Genomic DNA, 22930 nt, shown 5'->3' on the forward strand with positions numbered 1-22930 from the left:
GGCTACCCCGATGGTCCTCTTTGTTGCAAATAAAAAATGTCCTCTTTATGGGCAAAACCATGGCCCTCATTCCGAGTTGATCGGTCGCAAGGCGAATTTAGCAGAGTTACACACGCTAAGCCGCCGCCTACTGGGAGTGAATCTTAGCTTCTTAAAATTGCGACCGATGTATTCGCAATATTGCGATTACTAACTACTTAGCAGTTTCAGAGTAGCTTCAGACTTACTCTGCCTGTGCGATCAGTTCAGTGCTTGTCGTTCCTGGTTGACGTCACAAACACACCCAGCGTTCGCCCAGGCACTCCCACCGTTTCTCCGGCCACTCCTGCGTTTTTTCCGGAAACGGTAGCGTTTTCAGCCACACGCCCCTGAAACGCCGTGTTTCCCTAGTGATGAGCGGATTCGGTTTTACTCGGTTTTACTCGGTTTTACTCGGTTCTCAAAACGGCATCTTATTGGCTCACGGATGTCACGTGTTTTGGATAGCCAATAAGATGCCGTTTTGAGAACCGAGTAAAACCGAACCTCGCTCATCACTAGTTTCCGCCCAGTAACACCCATTTCCTGTCAATCACATTACGATCGCCGGAGTGATGAAAAAGCCGTGAGTAAAATTACTTTCTACATAGCAAAGTTACTTGGCGCAGTCGCAGTGCGAACATTGCGCATGCGTACTAAGCGGATTTTCATTGCGATGCGATGAAAAATACCGAGCGAACAACTCGGAATGAGGGCCCATGTGCACTGCAGGTGGGGCAGATATAACGTGTAGAGAGAGTTAGATTTGGGTGAAACACTCGGCGGCGATGTTGGATTGAGCGAAGCAGCATTTGAGTGTCTAAGGGGTGCTGGCCAGGGAAGGGCTTTGTTGCGGCCTGAGCATAAGTTGCAGCCTCAGATTTAGGAGATTTGTGGTTTTTATTCAGCTTTAATTGTGTCATCTGTGTGCACTCAGATCATCCTAAAAACAGACATTTGGCACATTTATCACCCATATTTAATGATCCCTAAAATAAGAAAACAACTACATTAACAAATACATATGATCTTTATTTACGCCAGAAACCTAAAGGGGGGTACTCACGGAGCGATCGCTGCTTAAAATCTAAGCAATCTGACTAGATTGTGATCACTCCGTGTGTACCCCCCACAGCGGTAGCGATGCGCAGCCCCGCGCATCGCTATCGCTGGTGCTAGATTGACCTGCATGCAGGCTCAATCTAGCAGGTCGCTCATTTCATCCGCTGGGTGAAATGAGCGCCCCTCTCGTCTCCCCCCCGCACTCTCAGCACACATTGCGCTGTGCTGAGTGAGGGGAGAGATCTGTGCTGAGCGGTTCGCTTAGCACACATCTCTCCCCAAATCAGGCCGTGAATACAGCCCTTAAGTTTGCAGCGCTGATGATACTGTGATGATACTGTGATAATATCACTAAAGACAAACAGAGGGAGAATCTCCCAAGTGGCAAGACAGAATGGGTGGGAAATGCGCAATTAGAAAAAAAACCCATTAGGTTTCAGGTCCCTGCCCCAAACAGCTTACATTCTAATTGGGTGATGATATATAAGTGAGGAGCTTACAAGCGGCACCCAGAAATAAGAATGTAGAAATGGTAAGAGGTTCCAGCAGCTATGTTCAGTCTCTTCAGTGTAAGTCTATAATATATATTTATGTATTGTATGTTACAGATGTGAGGATTACATGAAGAAGATTGAATGTTTCTATCAGTGCTCCCCAATCGCTGGTCACTGGGTTCATCCCAACATCTCACTTGCTATCCAGAATGTTCCGCTGTGCCAATCATTTTGTGACAACTGGTAAGTGGTAGAAGGGGGCAGTTTGTGGCCCTGGGGCCGGATCTGGGGGTTTGTTATTCATCTCATGGGATTTGTGTTGGCAGGGTTTCCCAAACTCTCTCCTCAAGGCACTCTAACAGTCCAGGTCAGGTTTTAAGAATATCCCTGCTTGTGCACAGATGATAATCAAACTGACTGAGGTACTAATTAAGTCACCTGTGCTTAAGCATGGAAAGCCTTAAAACTTGGACTGGTAAGTTGCCTTGAGGACAGAGGGGGCTATTCAGCGCTAAAAGCAGCTACACGTCTGTATGTATGCAGCGGCTGCATTCGAAGGGTCTGCGCGCGCGCACCGGCCGCAGTGAGTGTGCGCCACTCTACACCTTGCAGCCGCATCGCTGCAAAGTGATTGACATCGGCGGGCATTCCAGGGGTAGCGTTTCGGGTGGCGTAGCAGGAGCATTTTTTTGTGAGGGGGGGGGGGGGCTGCATGACATCACACGCAGCTGCTCCCCCCCAAAGACATTGTTCCAGACCGCCTGCCAGCGCAGCCAGGGGTCAACCTTAAATAGATGCGTCCAAATTGCGGATGCATCGCGAGGCGGCACCACACACATGCTGGGCAGCCATGCCCTGTGCTGGGCGGCCCCCAGCATGTGAGATGGATGCAGATCTTGCGGCCGGAAGAAAGATCTGCATCCATCTCTGAATGAGGTCCATAGTTTGGGAACCACTGGACTGAGGGGTCCAGTATATATTATTCCCCAGTAATACAGCCTATGTCATTGTCCTCTTATCCTCAGGTTTGAAGCTTGTCGGTCGGACCTGACCTGTGTCCACAACTTTCTTTCTGACTGGACCATTGATGAGAGTGGGAACCACTGTAAGAATGAATGTATCCCCTATGATAAGGTAAGACATTGGGTGACCCTGTGAGTATTGATAGGACACTGTACTGGTTCTCTGCTGTGCTATATCTGCACACACTATAAATCCGCTTATATAAGGATTATATACAGTATATAGGTGCCATCAGAAAGATGAGAGATGCATTAGATGTTTCAGGCTTTACTAAGATCACTGTTTTAAAGATAATTATTAATGCAGCCAAAAGATTATATTTAAATGCTGATAATGACGATTTATTACCTTATAAAATTCAATATATATGGGTAAGAGACTCAGGCCCTCATTCCGAGTTGATCGGTCGCAAGGCGAATTTAGCAGAGTTACACACGCTAAGCCGCCGCCTACTGGGAGTGAATCTTAGCTTCTTAAAATTGCGACCGATGTATTCGCAATATTGCGATTACTAACTACTTAGCAGTTTCAGAGTAGCTCCAGACTTACTCTGCCTGTGCGATCAGTTCAGTGCTTGTCGTTCCTGGTTGACGTCACAAACACACCCAGCGTTCGCCCAGGCACTCCCACCGTTTCTCCAGCCACTCCTGCGTTTTTTCCGGAAACGGTAGCGTTTTCAGCCACACGCCCCTGAAACGCCGTGTTTCCGCCCAGTAACACCCATTTCCTGTCAATCACATTACGTTCGCCGGAGCGATGAAAAAGCCGTGAGTAAAAATACTTTCTACATAGCAAAGTTACTTGGCGCAGTCGCAGTGCGAACATTGCGCATGCGTACTAAGCGGATTTTCATTGCGATGCGATGAAAAATACCGAGCGAACAACTCGGAATGAGGGCCTCAGTACGCAATTGGCGTATGGGGTACCGTAAGGGTACGCACTTAGCGTAGCAGACGCTTAGCCGTGGTCGAGACGCACATGCGGCACGCTCGCTCACAGCTTAACGCTTGGTGTCGAGCACGCTATAGGCGGCCAACTACCGTAATGCTACACAAACAGCGTAGCGTACGCTCGTGACCACGAGGGGAACACGAGCGGCGCAGATGCTCACGGGATGACACTCAGTAAACCTTGTATGCAACACACTGAAAGATTGAGTTTGTACTGTAAACCTTACTACTGAAATACTGTAGCGATATAACGCTGCTTAACCTTGCTAATATAAAAGCTGCTTGAGCGATTGAGACGCTCTGATTACCCTCAGCAATATAATAAACACACAATACCTTGCTAAGGTTCCAACACCTTTACTAACAATATTTAGCTAAGTAAAAAGGGGAAAACAGTTAACAGTTTATACACTACAGGCTAACATTGATATCTAACAGAATAACTACACGTGAATAATATACAATAGCGGCACAATCGCTAACACAAATACATTGACTAAGAATGAACAGCTAACATTACATGGGTAACAAAGTGGCCACAGAGAAACATACCATACGGGGAACACTCGCTAGCGCAACCGGATCCAGTCCTCCAATTATCTGAGATAAATGTTGATGAGAGAGAGTACTGGCCGGTCTGGGGACAGTGACCCTTATATACACAATATACAGTGCACTACAAAGGGTCCTATAATCTCATTGTTCATTGGACACAGGAATGTCTCCTTGCACCATAACAAAAGGTCATAGGTTAGTTTGAACAGGTGGGCTGTGACTATATCAAACTGCTCAGGTGGGAGGGAATCTCAGAATTCCCGCCGCATGGATAGTGAACCGCAAATATAGTAAATGTCCAGAAACTACTAATAGACATAACTATACCCAGGAGCGATTAATCTTTACCTAACCAGCACCGGATTGTTTCTAATAAAATGTTCTTTAGTTAGGTACCAAACACCACTGCTCAAACCCTGTCTGACCCTTCGTATCATGCAAAGAGGAATTCCTCTGTCCAGCGACCAGTTACAATAAACAGACTTACAGTTATTATTAAGGGGAACATTACCTATAAAACATACTATTTGGTTTTACTATGTAACGATTGAGTCGCCGACTAGACGCACACAAACTCTACCGTAAATGCACATACCACGCGCTCGAGCGTATGGCCGAGGAAGTGCCATCACGCAGCTGCGAGTATCCGCACGCACGGGAGAGAATGTGCACGTGCAGCGGGCAAGCGCATGGGGTGTATATATGGCAACGTGTAGCGTGATATTTTTCGACTTTGACAGTCCACCCTTTGGCAGTCATCAATAACTGCCACTTCCTAAAACAGTTCAAAAAAGAAAAAATAAGAATTTACTTACCGATAATTCTATTTCTCATAGTCCGTAGTGGATGCTGGGGACTCCGAAAGGACCAGGGGGATAGCGGCTCTGCAGGAGACTGGGCACAAAAGTAAAAGCTTTAGGACTACCTGGTGTGCACTGGCCCCTCCCCCTATGACCCTCCTCCAAGCCTCAGTTAGGATATTGTGCCCGGACGAGCGTACACAATAAGGAAGGATTTTGAATCCCGGGTAAGACTCATACCAGCCACACCAATCACACCGTACAACTTGTGATTTGAACCCAGTTAACAGCATGATAACAGAGGAGCCTCTGAAAAGATGGCTCACAACAATAATAACCCGATTTTTGTAACAATAACTATGTACAAGTATTGCAGACAATCCGCACTTGGGATGGGCGCCCAGCATCCACTACGGACTATGAGAAATAGAATTATCGGTAAGTAAATTCTTATTTTCTCTAACGTCCTAGTGGATGCTGGGGACTCCGAAAGGACCATGGGGATTATACCAAAGCTCCCAAACGGGCGGGAGAGTGCGGATGACTCTGCAGCACCGAATGAGAGAACTCCAGGTCCTCCTCAGCCAGGGTATCAAATTTGTAGAATTTTGCAAACGTATTTGCCCCTGACCAAGTAGCTGCTCGGCAAAGTTGTAAAGCCGAGACCCCTCGGGCAGCCGCCCAAGATGAGCCCACTTTCCGTGTGGAATGGGCTTTTACAGATTTTGGCTGTGGCAGGCCTGCCACAGAATGTGCAAGCTGAATTGTACTACAAATCCAACGAGCAATCGTCTGCTTAGAAGCAGGGGCACCCAGCTTGTTGGGTGCATACAGGATAAACAGCGAGTCAGATTTTCTGACTCCAGCCGTCCTGGAAACATATATTTTCAGGGCCCTGACTACGTCCAGCAACTTGGAATCCTCCAAGTCCCTAGTAGCCGCAGGCACCACAATAGGCTGGTTTAAGTGAAATGCTGAAACCACCTTAGGGAGAAATTGAGGACGAGTCCTCAATTCTGCCCTGTCCGTATGAAAAATTAGGTAAGGGCTTTTATAGGATAAAGGCGCCAATTCTGATACACGCCTGGCTGAAGCCAGGGCTAACAGCATTACCACTTTCCATGTGAGATATTTTAAATCCACAGTGGCGAGTGGTTCAAACCAATGTGATTTTAGGAATCCCAAAACTACATTGAGATCCCAAGGTGCCACTGGAGGCACAAAAGGAGGCTGTATATGCAGTACCCCCTTGACAAACGTCTGAACTTCAGGAACTGAAGCTAGTTCTTTTTGGAAGAATATCGACAGGGCCGAAATTTGAACCTTAATGGACCCTAATTTGAGGCCCATAGACAGTCCTGTTTGCAGGAAATGCAGGAATCGACCCAGTTGAAATTCCTCTGTAGGGGCCTTCCTGGCCTCACACCACGCAACATATTTACGCCAAATACGGTGATAATGTTGCACAGTTACATCCTTCCTGGCTTTGATCAGGGTAGGGATAACTTCATCCGGAATGCCTTTTTCCTTCAGGATCCGGCGTTCAACCGCCATGCCGTCAAACGCAGCCGCGGTAAGTCTTGGAACAGACATGATCCCTGCTGGAGCAGGTCCTTTCTTAGAGGTAGAGGCCACGGGTCTTCCGTGAGCATCTCTTGAATTTCCGGGTACCAAGTCCTTCTTGGCCAATCCGGAGCCACGAGTATAGTCTTTACACCTCTCCTTCTTATGATTCTCAGTACCTTGGGTATGAGAGGCAGAGGAGGCAACACATATACTGACTGGTACACCCACGGTGTTACCAGAGCGTCCACAGCTATTGCCTGAGGGTCCCTTGACCTGGCGCAATATCTGTCCAGTTTTTTGTTGAGGCGGGACGCCATCATGTCCACCTTTGGTTTTTCCCAACGGTTCACAATCATGTGGAAGACTTCTGGGTGAAGTCCCCACTCCCCCGGGTGAAGATCGTGTCTGCTGAGGAAGTCTGCTTCCCAGTTGTCCACTCCTGGAATGAACACTGCTGACAGTGCTATCACATGATTTTCCGCCCAGCGAAGAATCCTTGCAACTTCCGTCATTGCCCTCCTGCTTCTTGTGCCGCCCTGTCTGTTTACGTGGGCGACTGCCGTGATGTTGTCCGACTGGATCAACACCGGCTGACCCTGAAGCAGAGGCCTTGCCTGACTTAGGGCATTGTAAATGGCCCTTAGTTCCAGGATATTTATGTGAAGTGACGTTTCCATGCTTGACCACAAGCCCTGGAAATTTTTTCCCTGTGTGACTGCTCCCCAGCCTCTCAGGCTGGCATCCGTGGTCACCAGGACCCAATCCTGAATCTGCGGCCCTCTAGGAGATGAGCACTCTGTAACCACCACAGGAGAGACACCCTTGTCCTTGGAGACAGGGTTATCCGCTGATGCATTTGAAGATGCGATCCGGACCATTTGTCCAGCAGATCCCACTGAAAAGTTCTTGCGTGGAATCTGCTGAATGGAATCGCTTCGTAAGAAGCCACCATCTTTCCCAGGACCCTTGTGCATTGATGCACTGACACTTGGCCTGGTCTTAGGAGGTTCCTGACTAGGTCGGATAACTCCCTGGCTTTCTCCTCCGGGAGAAACACCTTTTTCTGTACTGTGTCCAGAATCATCCCTAGGAACAGCAGACGTGTCGTCGGAATCAGCTGCGATTTTGGAATATTTAGAATCCATCCGTGCTGTCGTAGTACTACTTGAGATAGTGCTACTCCGACCTCTAACTGTTCTCTGGACCTTGCCCTTATGAGGAGATCGTCCAAGTAAGGGATAATTAAGACGCCTTTTCTTCGAAGAAGAATCATCATTTCGGCCATTACCTTGGTAAAGACCCGGGGTGCCGTGGACAATCCAAACGGCAGCGTCTGAAACTGATAGTGACAGTTCTGTACCACAAACCTGAGGTACCCTTGGTGAGAAGGGCAAATTGGGACATGGAGGTAAGCATCCTTGATGTCCAGAGACACCATATAGTCCCCTTCTTCCAGGTTCGCTATCACTGCTCTGAGTGACTCCATCTTGAACTTGAACCTTTTTATGTAAGTGTTCAAGGATTTCAGATTTAAAATGGGTCTCACCGAGCCGTCCGGCTTCGGTACCACAAACAGCGTGGAATAATACCCCTTTCCCTGTTGTAGGAGGGGTACCTTGATTATCACCTGCTGGGAATACAGCTTGTGAATGGCTTCCAATACCGCCTCCCTGTCGGGGGGAGACGTTGGTAAAGCAGACTTCAGGAACCGGCGAGGGGGAGACGTCTCGAATTCCAATTTGTACCCCTGAGATACTACCTGCAGGATCCAGGGGTCCACTTGCGAGTGAGCCCACTGCGCGCTGAAATTCTTGAGACGGGCCCCCACCGTGCCTGAGTCCGCTTGTAAGGCCCCAGCGTCATGCTGAGGACTTGGCAGAAGCGGGGGAGGGCTTCTGTTCGTGCGAAGAGGCTGTCTGCTGCAGTCTTTTTCCCCTTCCTCTGCCCCGGGGCAGATATGAGTGGCCTTTTGCCCGCTTGCCCTTATGGGGACGAAAGGACTGAGCCTGAAAAGACGGTATCTTTTTCTGCTGAGAGGTGACCTGGGGTAAAAAGGTGGATTTCCCAGCCGTTGCCACCAGGTCCGATAGACCGACCCCAAATAACTCCTCCCCTTTATACGGCAATACTTCCATATGCCGTTTGGAATCCGCATCACCTGACCACTGTCGCGTCCATAACCCTCTTCTGGCAGAAATGGACATCGCACTTACTCTTGATGCCAGAGTGCAAATATCCCTCTGTGCATCTCGCATATATAGAAATGCATCCTTTAAATGCTCTATAGTCAATAATATATTGTCCCTGTCCAGGGTATCAATATTTTCAGTCAGGGAATCCGACCAAGCTACCCCAGCACTGCACATCCAGGCTGAGGCGATTGCTGGTCGCAGTATAATACCAGTATGTGTGTATATACCTTTTAGGATATTTTCCAGCTTCCTATCAGCTGGTTCCTTGAGGGCGGCCGTATCAGGAGACGGTAACGCCACTTGTTTTGATAAGCGTGTGAGCGCCTTATCTACCCTAGGGGGTGTTTCCCAACGTGCCCTAACCTCTGGCGGGAAAGGGTATAATGCCAATAATTTTTTAGAAATTAGCAGTTTTTTATCGGGGGAAACCCACGCTTCATCACACACCTCATTTAATTCATCTGATTCAGGAAAAACTACGGGTAGTTTTTTCACACCCCACATAATACCCTTTTTTGTGGTACTTGTAGTATCAGAAATGTTCAAAACCTCCTTCATTGCCGTGATCATGTAACGTGTGGCCCTACTGGAAAATACGTTTGTTTCCTCACCGTCGACACTGGAGTCAGTGTCCGTGTCAGTATCGACCTGAGGTAACGGGCGTTTTAGAGCCCCTGACGGTGTTTGAGACGCCTGTACAGGTATTAACTGATTTGCCGGCTGTCTCATGTCGTCAACAGTCTTTTGTAAAGTGCTGACACTATCACGTAATTCTTTCCATAAGACCATCCAGTCAGGTGTCGACTCCCTAGGGGGTGACATCACTAACACAGGCAATTGCTCCGCCTCCACACCATTTTCCTCCTCATACATGTCGACACAACGTACCGACACACAGCACACACACAGGGAATGCTCTGACAGAGGACAGGACCCCACTAGCCCTTTGGGGAGACAGAGGGAGAGTTTGCCAGCACACACCAGAGCGCTATATATATATAGGGATAACCTTATATAAGTGTTTTTCCCTGATATAGCTGCAATATATATTTATCTGCCAAATTAGTGCCCCCCCTCTCTTGTTTTACCCTGTTTCTGTAGTTCAGGACTGCAGGGGAGAGTCAGGGAGCCTTCCTCCAACGGAGCTGTGAGGAAAAAATGGCGCCAGTGTGCTGAGGAGATAGGCTCCGCCCCCTTTTCGGTGGCCTTTCTCCCGCTTTTTTATGGAAAAATTGGCAGGGGTTAAATGCATCCATATAGCCCAGGAGCTATATGTGATGTATTTTTTCCCAAAAAAGGTGTTTTTATTGCGTCTCAGGGCGCCCCCCCCCCAGCGCCCTGCACCCTCAGTGACCGGAGTGTGAAGTGTGCTGAGAGCAATGGCGCACAGCTGCGGTGCTGTGCGCTACCTTATTGAAGACAGGATGTCTTCTGCCGCCGATTTTCCGGACCTCTTCAGTCTTCTGGCTCTGTAAGGGGGACGGCGGCGCGGCTCTGGGACCCATCCATGGCTGGGCCTGTGATCGTCCCTCTGGAGCTAATGTGCAGTAGCCTAAGAAGCCCAATCCACTCTGCACGCAGGTGAGTTCGCTTCTTCTCCCCTTAGTCCCTCGGTGCAGTGAGCCTGTTGCCAGCAGGTCTCACTGAAAATAAAAAACCTAAAACTAAACTTTTTTCTAAGCAGCTCAGGAGAGCCACCTAGACTGCACCCTTCTCGTTCGGGCACAAAAATCTAACTGAGGCTTGGAGGAGGGTCATAGGGGGAGGGGCCAGTGCACACCAGGTAGTCCTAAAGCTTTTACTTTTGTGCCCAGTCTCCTGCGGAGCTGCTATCCCCCTGGTCCTTTCGGAGTCCCCAGCATCCACTAGGACGTTAGAGAAATATATGTCATCATGTAAACACCATTTTATGATTGGGTAAAGGGAGGAGAGGAGAAGGTGGGAAAAATGTATGACCTAGTGAGATAGTAGAAGCATGTGTGTATGAATCCATGTTTGAGGGGTCATGTATCATCGTGCCGTACGTGTTTTAAATCAAGCTTCGAGGTATTGCGAAGTATACATTTGAATCCTTCTTATCCCGTATTACGGGTCTGTGGATGGGCTGTCAAACTTTACCGAGCTCTTTTCGGCTTTTGGTTGCAACAAATGGGGGAGCACATTTAGTTGATGATACATGAATGGGGGGATATGTGAGTGCTGATATCTGTATCTATATTCCCTATCGACTATGTGTGTCATTACCTGAAGGTTATAGAGGTGAAGATAAGAAGCAATTATTATAAATGCAGTCGTAAACTATGTGAGTTTAATATGCATTCGCCGATTGAGGTCTTGTCTGATGTCTTGTCTTGATGTACATGTTGTCTGATGTCTCTCTGTGCTTTTGCTATAAATAGCGAGCAAAAGTTGTTCCATTGTCCATAAAGTTACAGTCTCTAAAGTATTGGGCTATCGTAAAAGTTAAAGTCACTAGGGATATTGGGGGTCTGTGGCATAGTTCATCAGTGGTCTGTATAAAAGAGGTTGTCAGATTTTTCTTCCAAGCGGATGTCTTTGTACCTTGGAAGAAAACAAAGGAGAAACGGGTGAAAGAAACGGACCGTGGATTAACATTTTCATCACAACATTGTCTCTATCGTTGGGTCATAAATCAAATTTGTTGTTGTTATTATAGTGTCTTCGCTCCTTAAACTCATCACTCTGGTATTACTTTTACACTTCGTTAAAACCCGAACGCATCTAAATATCAGTCCAACCAATATGACGACTCCCAGAATACACAAAAGAAATTTCCCTACATCCATAATAATACTTTGGGCCCATTCTCTTAAACCAGAGAACCAATTTCGTGGGTTCAACCATGACACCCAACTGGTCAGCTCATTACCCACAGCGGTGAGTGTGATATTGTGTTTCCTTCGGAACTCCCACTTTAATTGTAAAATGTCATCCATCTTTTGGGCTATGACCTCGGCTGGGTCCTCCGTGCTGTTTGTAATGTACGTGCAGCACTTTATTCCATATTGAGTTGCTAGGGTAACACAATACCCGCCTGTCACAGCTGTGAGGTAATTGAGAATCATCCTATGCTGAACCAGTTCTGTTTTGTAGGCTTGTAACTCTTTCCCAGTATACCTGAATGTGTCGTCATACATTTCGGTGATATTGTCTAATAAATTTGCTAGCGCAGATATATATCTATAATTTATCACTCCTCTGGCGGTACGAGTGATATCATCTAACGCGAGTAGGAATTGAATCCCGGTGGATTCATGGATCAGATCAGAGGCTGGATGCTCTGTCCTCTCTATCAGGTGCCGTTTAACGACGTGCTCGTAATGAGTGTGAGTATAAGGAGCTTGGGCACTGCGGTGAATATCTTTCATTTTGTTATGGGATACAGTCATTACTTCAGGCAGTACTTTTCCAATATAACACAATCCCTCTGAGTTTGGGGCAAGCCACTTATACGCCTTCCTCCCGCATATGAAATATGCATCATCGGGGAGAACATATGGGACGGAATATGACATAACCATGTTACAAATTTTCCATGTGAAATCTCCTAACCCTAATTCTCCCATCTGTTTAGTACACGTATCTGTTTGTACGATATGTGCATAGTATCCTGGTGATACTTCTCCAACTCGCATGGTCCTACTTCCTAGAGTGTACCTATACCGGAAAAATCTTCCATGGTCGGCTATCTGGCGTATAAGTTCTGTGTCTATAGGCATTCTGTCGGCTCTGTATGAAAAGGTCATGGTTTGATTACTCCATGACACTTCCCAATTTCCCGGCTTTCGGGGATTGGAAATGTTAAAGCACACTAAGGACCTATCCACATGATATTGGTGGAGCTTCAAACTAGGAGGACTAGAGATATTAAACCTCTTGTCCACCGGCCTCCCACCACTTAGCTCAAGTACCTCTCCTACAGTTAAAGGGAATGGTACTAGTCCTGATTTGCTATGACCTTGAGGTACTTGAGAGCATACCCAACAGTCTGTCTGATTTAACACTTTACCCACTAAGGAGTGATAGTCACTCAATGGATGCCGGTCCATGTGGATATTAAAACTGGACTGACATTTCTTGATGCACCCATCCTCAACTATACTGTCACAGTGTCTACAGATGCAGTTCTCTTCAGCTAACAATCCTTCACAATTCCTTCTATTGTCAATGCTATCAGATCGTTTTCGGATACTCGCCTTTACTCGGTGATTATGTTGTTCTTGGAAATCTACGACTCCATCCTGGTCATCAGAACCCATTCCAGATCCTTTCTCGACCTCCATGGTACTCTCACCGAAACAGACTGCTCTGGTCAACATCATGGTCAACAGGAAAATCCGGATCATAGTCTCTTGGGGCAAGTCCATCTTAGAGGAGTAAAAGGAGAAAAATAAGAAGGGGGAAAGGAAATAGGAGGGAGGTGGGAACTGGAGAAAATAACAAATGGGAAAAAGAAATCTGGCTCGACAACCGCCTCTGGTCTTATTATTCTCAGTGCTCAGGTGTCGTCTCAATCCTCCCTGAACAGACACTCTAGTGATACAACCTCTACCGTCTGTTCTTTATCACGAGACCTCTCTGGGTCAGCAACCTTTTTACAATGAGACGAATGGACCCAAGTCTCCCTCTCGGCAACCTTCAATGCAGTTGTGCTGGTCAATAAGACTTGATATGGTCCTTCCCATCTGTCAACAAGGCAACCTGAGCGTAGAAAATTCTGTATCATTACATAATCCCCAGGTTCAATGTCATGACAATTACTGTCTGGCAAATCAGGAATCACCAGCTTTAGATTATCATTCTGATTCCTCATTTGCTTACTCATCTTAACCAAGTACTTTACGGTTACTTCATTGTTACATTTCAAATCATCCTGGGGGTTAATCATAACATGAGGTTGTCGACCAAACAGAATTTCAAAAGGAGACAGATTAAGAGGGGACCTGGGAGTGGTTCTGATGCTGTATAATACGATTGGCAAAGCTTCAGGCCATAACAGTCCTGTTTCAGTCATTACCTTGCTCAATTTATTTTTAATAGTGCCGTTTACTCTTTCCACCTTCGCACTCGCCTGGGGGCGGTACGGAGTGTGCAGCTTACTATTAATTCCCATCAACTTACACATTGTTTGAAAGACTTCACCTGTAAAATGGGTACCCCTATCGCTTTCAATTATTCTAGGGATACCGTACCTACACACAAATTCCTGCACAATTTTCTTTGCAGTAAACACAGCGGTATTTGTGGCCTCGGGAAATGCTTCAACCCAATTTGAGAACACATCAATACAGACCAATACATACTTTAAATTTCTACAAGGTGGCAATTGTATATAATCAATTTGTATTACCTGAAAAGGGCCATCTGTCGGAGGGATATGGGATGGCTCTGTTGGTATTGCCTTACCGATATTCTTCCTCAAGCAGGTGAGACATGTCATCGCTCTTTTACCCGCATGGGAAGAAAATCCTGGGGCGCACCAATAAGCTCTTACCAACTTACACATTCCTTCTTTGCCTAGATGAGTCAGCCCATGTGCCGCTTCCGCTAGACTTGGAAGGTATGCTCTGGGTGCCACTGGCTTACCCTGTCCATCTGTCCAGAGTCCTGAGGACTCCTGGCCATATCCTTTTGACCTCCAAACTGCCTTTTCCTGTGGGGAACACAAGTTTTGCATTTCACACAATTTCTGTGTGTTTACAGTATTAAATACCATCAGTTGTGTGGTGTCTGTCTGTATGGGGGTACTGGCTGCTGATTTTGCAGCTTCGTCTGCTCGGCTGTTACCAAGTGATACCGGGTCTTGGCTATATGTGTGAGCTTTACACTTGATAACAGCCACTCTGTCGGGTTCCGGGTTCCTGTATCGCTGTTAGAAGTCTTTTGATGTGGGCTGCATGCGCTACGGGTGTGCCAGCTGCCGTCATGAAATTTCTGAGGCGCCATAGGGCCCCGAAATCATGGACTACTCCGAAGGCGTACCTAGAATCTGTGTAAATATTGGCTGACTTGCCCTTAGCCAATTCGCATGCTCTGGTTAGGGCAACCAGTTCAGCAACTTGTGCTGAGTGTGGTGGGCCTAACGGTTCTGCTTCTATGGTTCTTTGGTCATCTACGACTGCGTATCCAGTACACAAGTCTCCCGAGTCCGTCTGTCTGTGACAACTACCGTCAGTGTAGAAAGTAAAATCTACATCTTCCAGTGGGTTGTCACTGATGTCAGGCCTTGCCGTGAAATTTTGGGTCAAGTATTCCATACAATCATGTGTGTCGCTGTCCTTACTAAATCCTCCTTCCCCATCACTCTCATCCTCCACCCTTTGTGGCTGTCCAGGCACACCTGGGAGATATGTTGCAGGATTTAGTGTACTGCATCTCTTTATTGTAATGTTTACCGGGGCCATTAATGCCAATTCCCACCTTGTAAACCGTGCCGATGAGACGTGTCTGGTTTGGGCAGAATTCAGCAAGGCTGACACTGCATGTGGCGTATGAATTGTGAGGTTGTGTCCTAGCACTACATCTTTGCTCTTTGTGACTAGCAATGCTATTGCGAAGTGCAAGCATGTGGGGAGGGATCGCGCTACCGTATCTAGCTGAGCGCTATAGTAGGCTACCGGCCTGCTGGCATCATCATGTTTCTGGGTTAAGACACCTGCCGTGCACCCAGCACTCTCTGTTCCGTACAGCTCAAAGGGTTTCCCATAGTCTGGCATACCTAATGCTGGTGCCTGCGTTAGGCACTGTTTAAGTCTCTCAAATGCCATCTCAGATTCGTCTGTGTGCGAAATCCGATCAGGTTTGTTTGATGAGACCATCTCCTGCAAAGGTAGGGCCAGTATGGAAAAACCTGGGATCCAGTTACGGCAATACCCACACATTCCTAAAAACGTTCTAATCTGTTGCTGGGTTTGTGGCAGGGTCATGTCACGAATTGCTTGAATTCTATCAGCGGTGAGGTGTCTCAGTCCTTGTGTTAAACAGTGTCCCAAATACCTCACCCGGTTCTGGCATAATTGTAACTTGTCCTTGGAAACCTTGTGTCCTGTGTCTGAAAGATGAAACAGGAGTTGTTTCGTATCCTTCAGGGACGCTTCCAGTGAATCTGAACACAGTAGTAAATCATCCACATACTGTATCAATACTGATCCACTCTCAGGTTGGAAAGACTGTAAACAATCATGCAAGGCCTGAGAGAAAATACTTGGACTGTCAATGAAACCTTGTGGTAAGCGAGTCCAGGTGTACTGATCTCCTCTGTATGTAAATGCGAATAAGTATTGACTGTCAGGGTGCAGAGGTACCGAGAAGAAGACAGAGCAGAGGTCAATCACAGTGAAAAAATTGGCAGTGGGAGGGATTTGCATAAGGATGACAGCTGGATTTGGCACTACAGGGAATTGACTCTCAACTATTTTGTTGATCCCCCTTAGATCCTGCACTAATCTGTAACCCCTCCCCCCACTCTTTTTAACAGGGAAGATGGGACTATTGGCAGTGCTGGACGTCCTTACCAGAATGCCCTGTTGTAGCAAGCGCTCTATTACAGGGTAAACTCCTAAATCCACCTCTGGCTTCAGAGGGTATTGTGGGATTTTTGGAGCTATCCTACCATCTTTTACTTGCACAACTACTGGGGCTACGTTTGCCATCAATCCAGTGTCTTGTCCGTCCTTGGTCCAAAGTGACTCCGGTATCTGGGAAGTCATTTCTTCTACCTTGGACGGACCCCTATTTACAATAACAGAGTGTGACATTAATCTTGTTGGGGAGTCTAGCATATCCTGCGCTTCCTGAGCGTGGTTTTCGGGTATATCCAAGAACACACCTTCAGGAGTACAATATATGACGCATCCCATTTTGCACAGTAAATCTCTCCCTAGGAGATTAGTCGGAGCCGATGCAGCCAGCAGAAAAGAATGCTTGGTATGCAAAGGCCCTATCGTAATCTCTGCTGGTTTGCTTAAAGGATATTGTCGCACTACTCCTGTTACTCCCATGGCTGGAATTGTTTTACCAGTGGTTCTCATGCCCACGGTCGAATTTATCACTGACTTGGCCGCCCCCGTATCTACAAGGAAATTTAGAGATTTACCAGCTACATCAATTGTGACCTCGGGTTCACTTCCAAGGCTCGCAATAAATTTCACTGGCTGCAGATTACAGGTGTGGCCCCACCCCTATGGTGCGTGGTGACCTCCCTGCATCGCACTGGCAGCTATTACCTGTGAAGGGGGTAAATGGGAACTATCAGAGACTTGCCAGTCTCTTCTTGGGGGATACCTTCTTGTTTCCCCTGCGTGTGGCTCATAACTCCGTCTCTGCGGTCCTTGATCCCAATCTCGTATGTCATGTCGTTGTCTAGGGTTTTTATATGCATTGTGTGGGTTACTGGTGCAGTTACGTGCAAAATGACCTTCCCTGTTACAATTGTAACATTTTACCATATACGGCTTACCACCAGGGGTCTGAGATTTAGACTGAGGCGGCCTTGTTGTAAGGGCTTGGATACTTATAGCCATCAGTTTATCACTCTGTGACTCCCTGCGTCTTGTGATGTTCCTGTCGTGCCCAACAGCAGTCTCTCTTAAGGCGGCCACCGACATACCTCTCCAGTTAGGTTGAGTGGTTTGTACCCTATTCCTTAATACCTCCTTTAAACCGTCCATCAAGACGGACACCGCTACCTCTCTATGGTGTATATTTGCCTCAATGTCCACGATCCCAGTATATTTAGCCATTTCCTCCAGTGCCCGGTGGAAATAGTCAGAGGCAGTTTCTCCTTCCATTTGTTTGATGGAGAAAATTTTGTTCCATTTTACCACAGTTGGGAAGTATATTCCCAGCTGCAGATTGATTCTGGTTACATTATCTTGATTATACTAATCCGTAAGGGGTACCTCTTCGTCTAATTTACAGTCAGCTATAAATTTCACAGGGTCAATACTAGAGGGCAGACATGCCCGCAGTAGTGTCCGCCAATTTTTGTTGTTAGGTTCAGTGGAGTTACCCAGGTCCTTAATGAACCTCTGACATGCGGCTAAATCTTTTCTGGGATCAGGAAATTCAGACAAAATTGTTCTTAATTCTGCTCGGGACCAGGGACAGTGCATTGCAATATTCCTGATGGGTGTGACCCCATTTGTGTCAGTCTTCCCATTGGGGACCGCTATCACTCTAACAGGATTAAGATTAATTACTTCACTCTGGGTTGATTCTACAGTGTGTGGTGCAACAGTTTCAGCATATTGTACAGTGCCGTACTTACCTCTAGATAAAACCTCACCTGTCCCTGAACTATGGGCCTTTGATACCACTCTTACTGGTTGGGCGGTACCCACTAGAGTATCGTTTATGGTGGCCGCTAGAGAGAGAGCTGAAATCGTAGTGGGCTCATCTTCCTGGTCGTATTCCTGGGGGAAGTTTAAAATGGGATACAACTTGCATGGGTTAGCGTTAGTATCAACATTTGCATTAACTTTCATTTTATTCTTATCACTACTACATTGGTTAAGTGCACCCTTATCGTACACCCGCATGTCATTCTGTGCAGCCACTTTTTCCCCTACTATATACGGTGGTGGTGCCGTTGCTATCAGACTCCTACCAGGATTTGAATTTGCTTTCTGAGCTAATTCCTGTTGTATTTCACTTTCCTGTTGACATACCTGTAAACAATCATAATGTCTAATCCTCTGCTTTGCAGATTTTATTAGACCTATCCTTTTTCCTCGATTCTGCAATACCTCAGGGTTCAAACTGCCTACCCGGGGAAACTGCTCCCCATCATCCTCTGTCATTCGTTCCCATTCTTTGCAAAATACCTGTGTGTGTGATCCGTATTTTTCACACATTATATACCGTGCTGACCCTTTGGGCCAACAAATACCAACGTGAACCCTTGTTGGACGTCCCTTCTTTGAACAACTGGCCCCCATCGTTTGCAGATATTGCTGTCTCAGCGAATTCTTACAAACAAACCAAGTTGCCCGCGGTAAGGCGACGGTGAAAGTTCAACTAGTGCCTTCACTCACTTTACGCCCCAATTGGCCAATACGAGTTCCAGCAAAGGCCCACCACTGGACGTACCCAATTCGCGGGATCTTTTTGTAACCTCTATTTACTGGGGTGTGTGGGAGTATGCTACCCTCCCCAGTAAGTATTGGTTGTTGGAGATTTCCTGAGTGAACAGCGAAACTCCCTTAAAATAACAAAAACCGACACAAATCACGTTAGAATGTACAAATAGCGTTTATGATCCCACAGTAAATTTTAATGGGTATCAAGGTAACAAACTAATGCACACAATTACGTGCAGTCCAGTCGCACTGCGCATAAGTAACTTAATATTTATACGCTGTACGACCAACGGAATCGGTTGTTTAGGCTGCGAAACCTTCAGCCAGAGCTCAACTTGTCTATATGGGTACTACGCAAAACCACCCGGGCTGCGCTTAAACCTTCGCAGTCCTTTTGTCTGCGGATACTACTTGCTCCTTTTACCTTGTATAATGTTAACGCGGGCAAGCCAGTCCCACGCCACCAAGTGTCCACTCACCTGATGTGGTCTCCGACGGGATCCCGATTTCTGGGTTCACAAAATAATACCTTTATTTCCACACTCACTCCTATTCACTCATATGCACACTGATTTTTCTGTACAGAAATTCCTTTCATACAGGCAGTAGTCCAATCCCTGGGTTTTGCAATAGAAAAAGGTTCTCTTTTAACTAAGCTTTTTGGAAACTGAACAAACCTGTGCTATTATCAGGTGGCTATACTATACTGCCCCCACTAAAACAATGTTATCGTGTGATTTGAGTTTCGGTGGGCGTATCCGTATGCTCCGTTGCGTAAACACGCCACGTGCGTATGCCTTTGTGTTGGGTACGTAATCTCGCACGTTGCCCGAGACACGTATGCACAAAGTCCAGATATGCCCACAGCAACGCAACTAACACGCTTCTATAAATGTAAACGATGTTCAACTGTAATCGCTTACCGTACACCACACAGTATTTGCTATGCTGTGTGCGTGTCCTTTACAATTATTCCCTTAAAAATTATCCTTTATAATCTCAACTAAATAGCACCAGATTTCCTCAGCACGTGTCTAATAATCGATTCTAATGGCAACAAGAGAGTGAGATGCAACAATGTACAAATGAATAGAAATGCAGGTGTGTGCGTGTGTACGCAAAACAGAAATAAACAGTTTTAAAAGATAATAGCGTATTGTTCTTACCTTCCTACCTTCCGGTTCCGGATTCCACCCCAGCACTCCTACAGCGTAGCGTAACAGACGCTTATCTAGTCAGCAACACTGTATCCCTCACCACCAATACGGATACGAAGGATACTGCTTTCCCACCCTTTGCTGACAGATAAAGTCTGTGTGCACTAGTGTGGATATGTGGAGGACGGACGAGGCCGCAATTGATAATGCCGATTTATTACCTTATAAAATTCAATATATATGGGTAAGAGACTCAGTACGCAATTGGCGTATGGGGTACCGTAAGGGTACGCACTTAGCGTAGCAGACGCTTAGCCGTGGTCGAGACGCACATGCGGCATGCTCGCTCACAGCTTAACGCTTGGTGTCGAGCATGCTATAGGCGGCCGACTACCGTAATGCTACGCAAACAGCGTAGCGTACGCTCGTGATCACGAGGGGAACACGAGCGGCGCAGACGCTCACGGGATGACACTCAGTAAACCTTGTATGCAACACACTGAAAGATTGAGTTTGTACTGTAAACCTTACTACTGAAATACTGTAGCGATATAACGCTGCTTAACCTTGCTAATATAAAAGCTGCTTGAGCGATTGAGACGCTCCGATTACCCTCAGCAATATAATAAACACACAATACCTTGCTAAGGTTCCAACACCTTTACTAACAATATTTAGCTAAGTAAAAAGGGGAAAACAGTTAACAGTTTATGTGGCATACTGGAATGTTAGTAGACAAGAGATATTGAAAAGTTCCAAAAGCCTTTTAATTCTTATCAGTGAGTGGGGGAGTTTTATTGCCCCAAACCAGTTCTAGCAGACCCTGCCACATGTAGGGGTTTAGGACAGGAAGTGGAGGGGGATTTTAGCAAAAGGAACAAAGCACAGGACAGTGCAGTGTGAGCTGAGGACTGAGGATGGAAGGCACAGGCTAAGTGTCCAGGAGAAACGCAGGCTGGGGACTGTGGAACAAGAATGGCACTCCACAGTCCCTGGCATGACAGGAAAGAAGAGCAGCGTGTGGGTGTTGCTATGAAGAGAGGGAGAGCCAGCAGCTTCAGTGAGAGATGGAGAGTGCAGTGTGAGAGCCACAGTATGCAGAGTACAGTGGAAGGAACCAGGAACAAAGGACCTTCAGGGGTACCCAAGAAGCAGGACGGGAGGTGTGAGTCTGCGGGATAGGACGAGCTGGATGAGTGGTAGGAACCACGTTTGGCGGAAGGCCCCCAGTAACGTGTACATGAGATCCCGTTTAGATGGAGCCCCTAGCGAATGGGGGAGAGCACACTAAAATGAATTTCAGTTTGCGAAAGCCGCACTACTTATTCCCAGAGACTGCGCTGGTATGTACTGTACTGTAGTGATGTCACATCACTGTAAATGCTGTTATTGCCCGTGAAGCAAATGAAAGGAGATGTAACTTGATGTAACCCATATGAATATTGCGCTGGAGAGGACAACAAGGAGTTAAATGTTACTGTCGTGATAACCCTGTCTGAACTGTGAATAAACTGCTTGCTTATGTGATGACATGGCCTGGTGTGCAATGCTTTTTTAAAATCACTGATGGGCCGGCCGCTGCCCGGCTATCACATTTATACACTACAGGCTAACATTGATATCTAACAGAATAACTACACGTGAATATACAATAGCGGCACAATCGCTAACACAAATACATTGACTAAGAATGAACTTCTAACATTACATGGGTAACAAAGTGGCCACAGAGAAACATACCATACGGGGAACACTCGCTAGCGCAACCGGATCCAGTCCTCCAATTATCTGAGATAAATGTTGATGAGAGAGAGTACTGGCCGGTCTGGGGACAGTGACCCTTATATACACAATATACAGTGCACTACAAAGGGTCCTATAATCTCATTGTTCATTGGACACAGGAATGACTCCTCGCACCATAACAAAAGGTCATAGGTTAGTTTGAACAGGTGGGCTGATACTATATCAAACTGCTCAGGTGGGAGGGAATCTCAGAATTCCCACCGCATGGATAATGAACCGCAAATATAGTAAATGTCCAGAAACTACTAATAGACATAACTATACCCAGGAGCGATTAATCTTTACCTAACCAGCACCGGATTGTTTCTAATAAAATGTTCTTTAGTTAGGTACCAAACACCACTGCTCAAACCCTGTCTGACCCTTCGTATCATGCAAAGAGGAATTCCTCTGTCCAGCGACCAGTTACAATAAACAGACTTACAGTTATTATTAAGGGGAACATTACCTATAAAACATACTATTTGGTTTTACTATGTAACGATTGAGTCGCCGACTAGACGCACACAAACTCTACCGTAAATGCACATACCACGCGCTCGAGCGTATGGCCGAGGAAGTGCCATCACGCAGCTGCGAGTATCCGCACGCACGGGAGAGAATGTGCACGTGCAGCGGGCAAGCGCATGGGGTGAATATATGGCAACGTGTAGCGTGATATTTTTCGACTTTGACAATGCGCTACAGACAAACCAAAAATATCACCTGATCAGTGTGAAAGCATCTTGTATACAGATGAAGCCACACTTATTCTCTGTTAAAAATAAAGAATCACAACATGTGCAAACCTGTATATTAAACCGTGTTCCCATTGTTTTGGTGAAGATATTGTGCCACATAAAAACTCTCTACATCGGAAACAGACAGCATGCCTGTGAAACGCTCAGACAGCATACCTGTGAAACGCGCAGACAGCATACCTGTGAAACGCGCAGACAGCATGCCTGTGAAACGCGCAGACCGCAGGCCTGTGAAATGTGCATCAATTTTTACTCCACTGCGCCTCCTCTGCTGTCATAAGGATATTCCACCTAGGGAGTGTTTTTTTGCGTGAACATGGGGCAATCTGCAGGGTAATGTCTAGTGGTCACCAAAGGATGTGCCTGCCGGCCCGGCGTGCTTTATATGCCAGGACAGAATAATTATTACAGTGCAGACACAATATATCAAGACATGTTGTTCGCAGCGCAGCGATTGGGTCGGAAAT

General features: G+C 46.6%; 1 protein-coding gene across 1 annotated transcript in view; it reads left to right on the forward strand.

The window, feature by feature from the left end:
• Nucleotides 1-22930, forward strand: part of LOC134957520 (riboflavin-binding protein-like) — a 138059-nt gene that overhangs the window by 37883 nt on the left and 77246 nt on the right. The window contains exons 4-5 of the mRNA XM_063939500.1: nucleotides 1689-1817; nucleotides 2600-2708. Coding sequence (XP_063795570.1) covers nucleotides 1689-1817; nucleotides 2600-2708 — 238 coding nt within the window. The remainder of the gene's footprint in view (nucleotides 1-1688; nucleotides 1818-2599; nucleotides 2709-22930) is intronic.

This window comes from Pseudophryne corroboree, chromosome 9 (assembly GCF_028390025.1).
Source record: "Pseudophryne corroboree isolate aPseCor3 chromosome 9, aPseCor3.hap2, whole genome shotgun sequence".
In the NCBI taxonomy this organism is placed as follows: Eukaryota; Metazoa; Chordata; class Amphibia; order Anura; family Myobatrachidae; genus Pseudophryne; species Pseudophryne corroboree.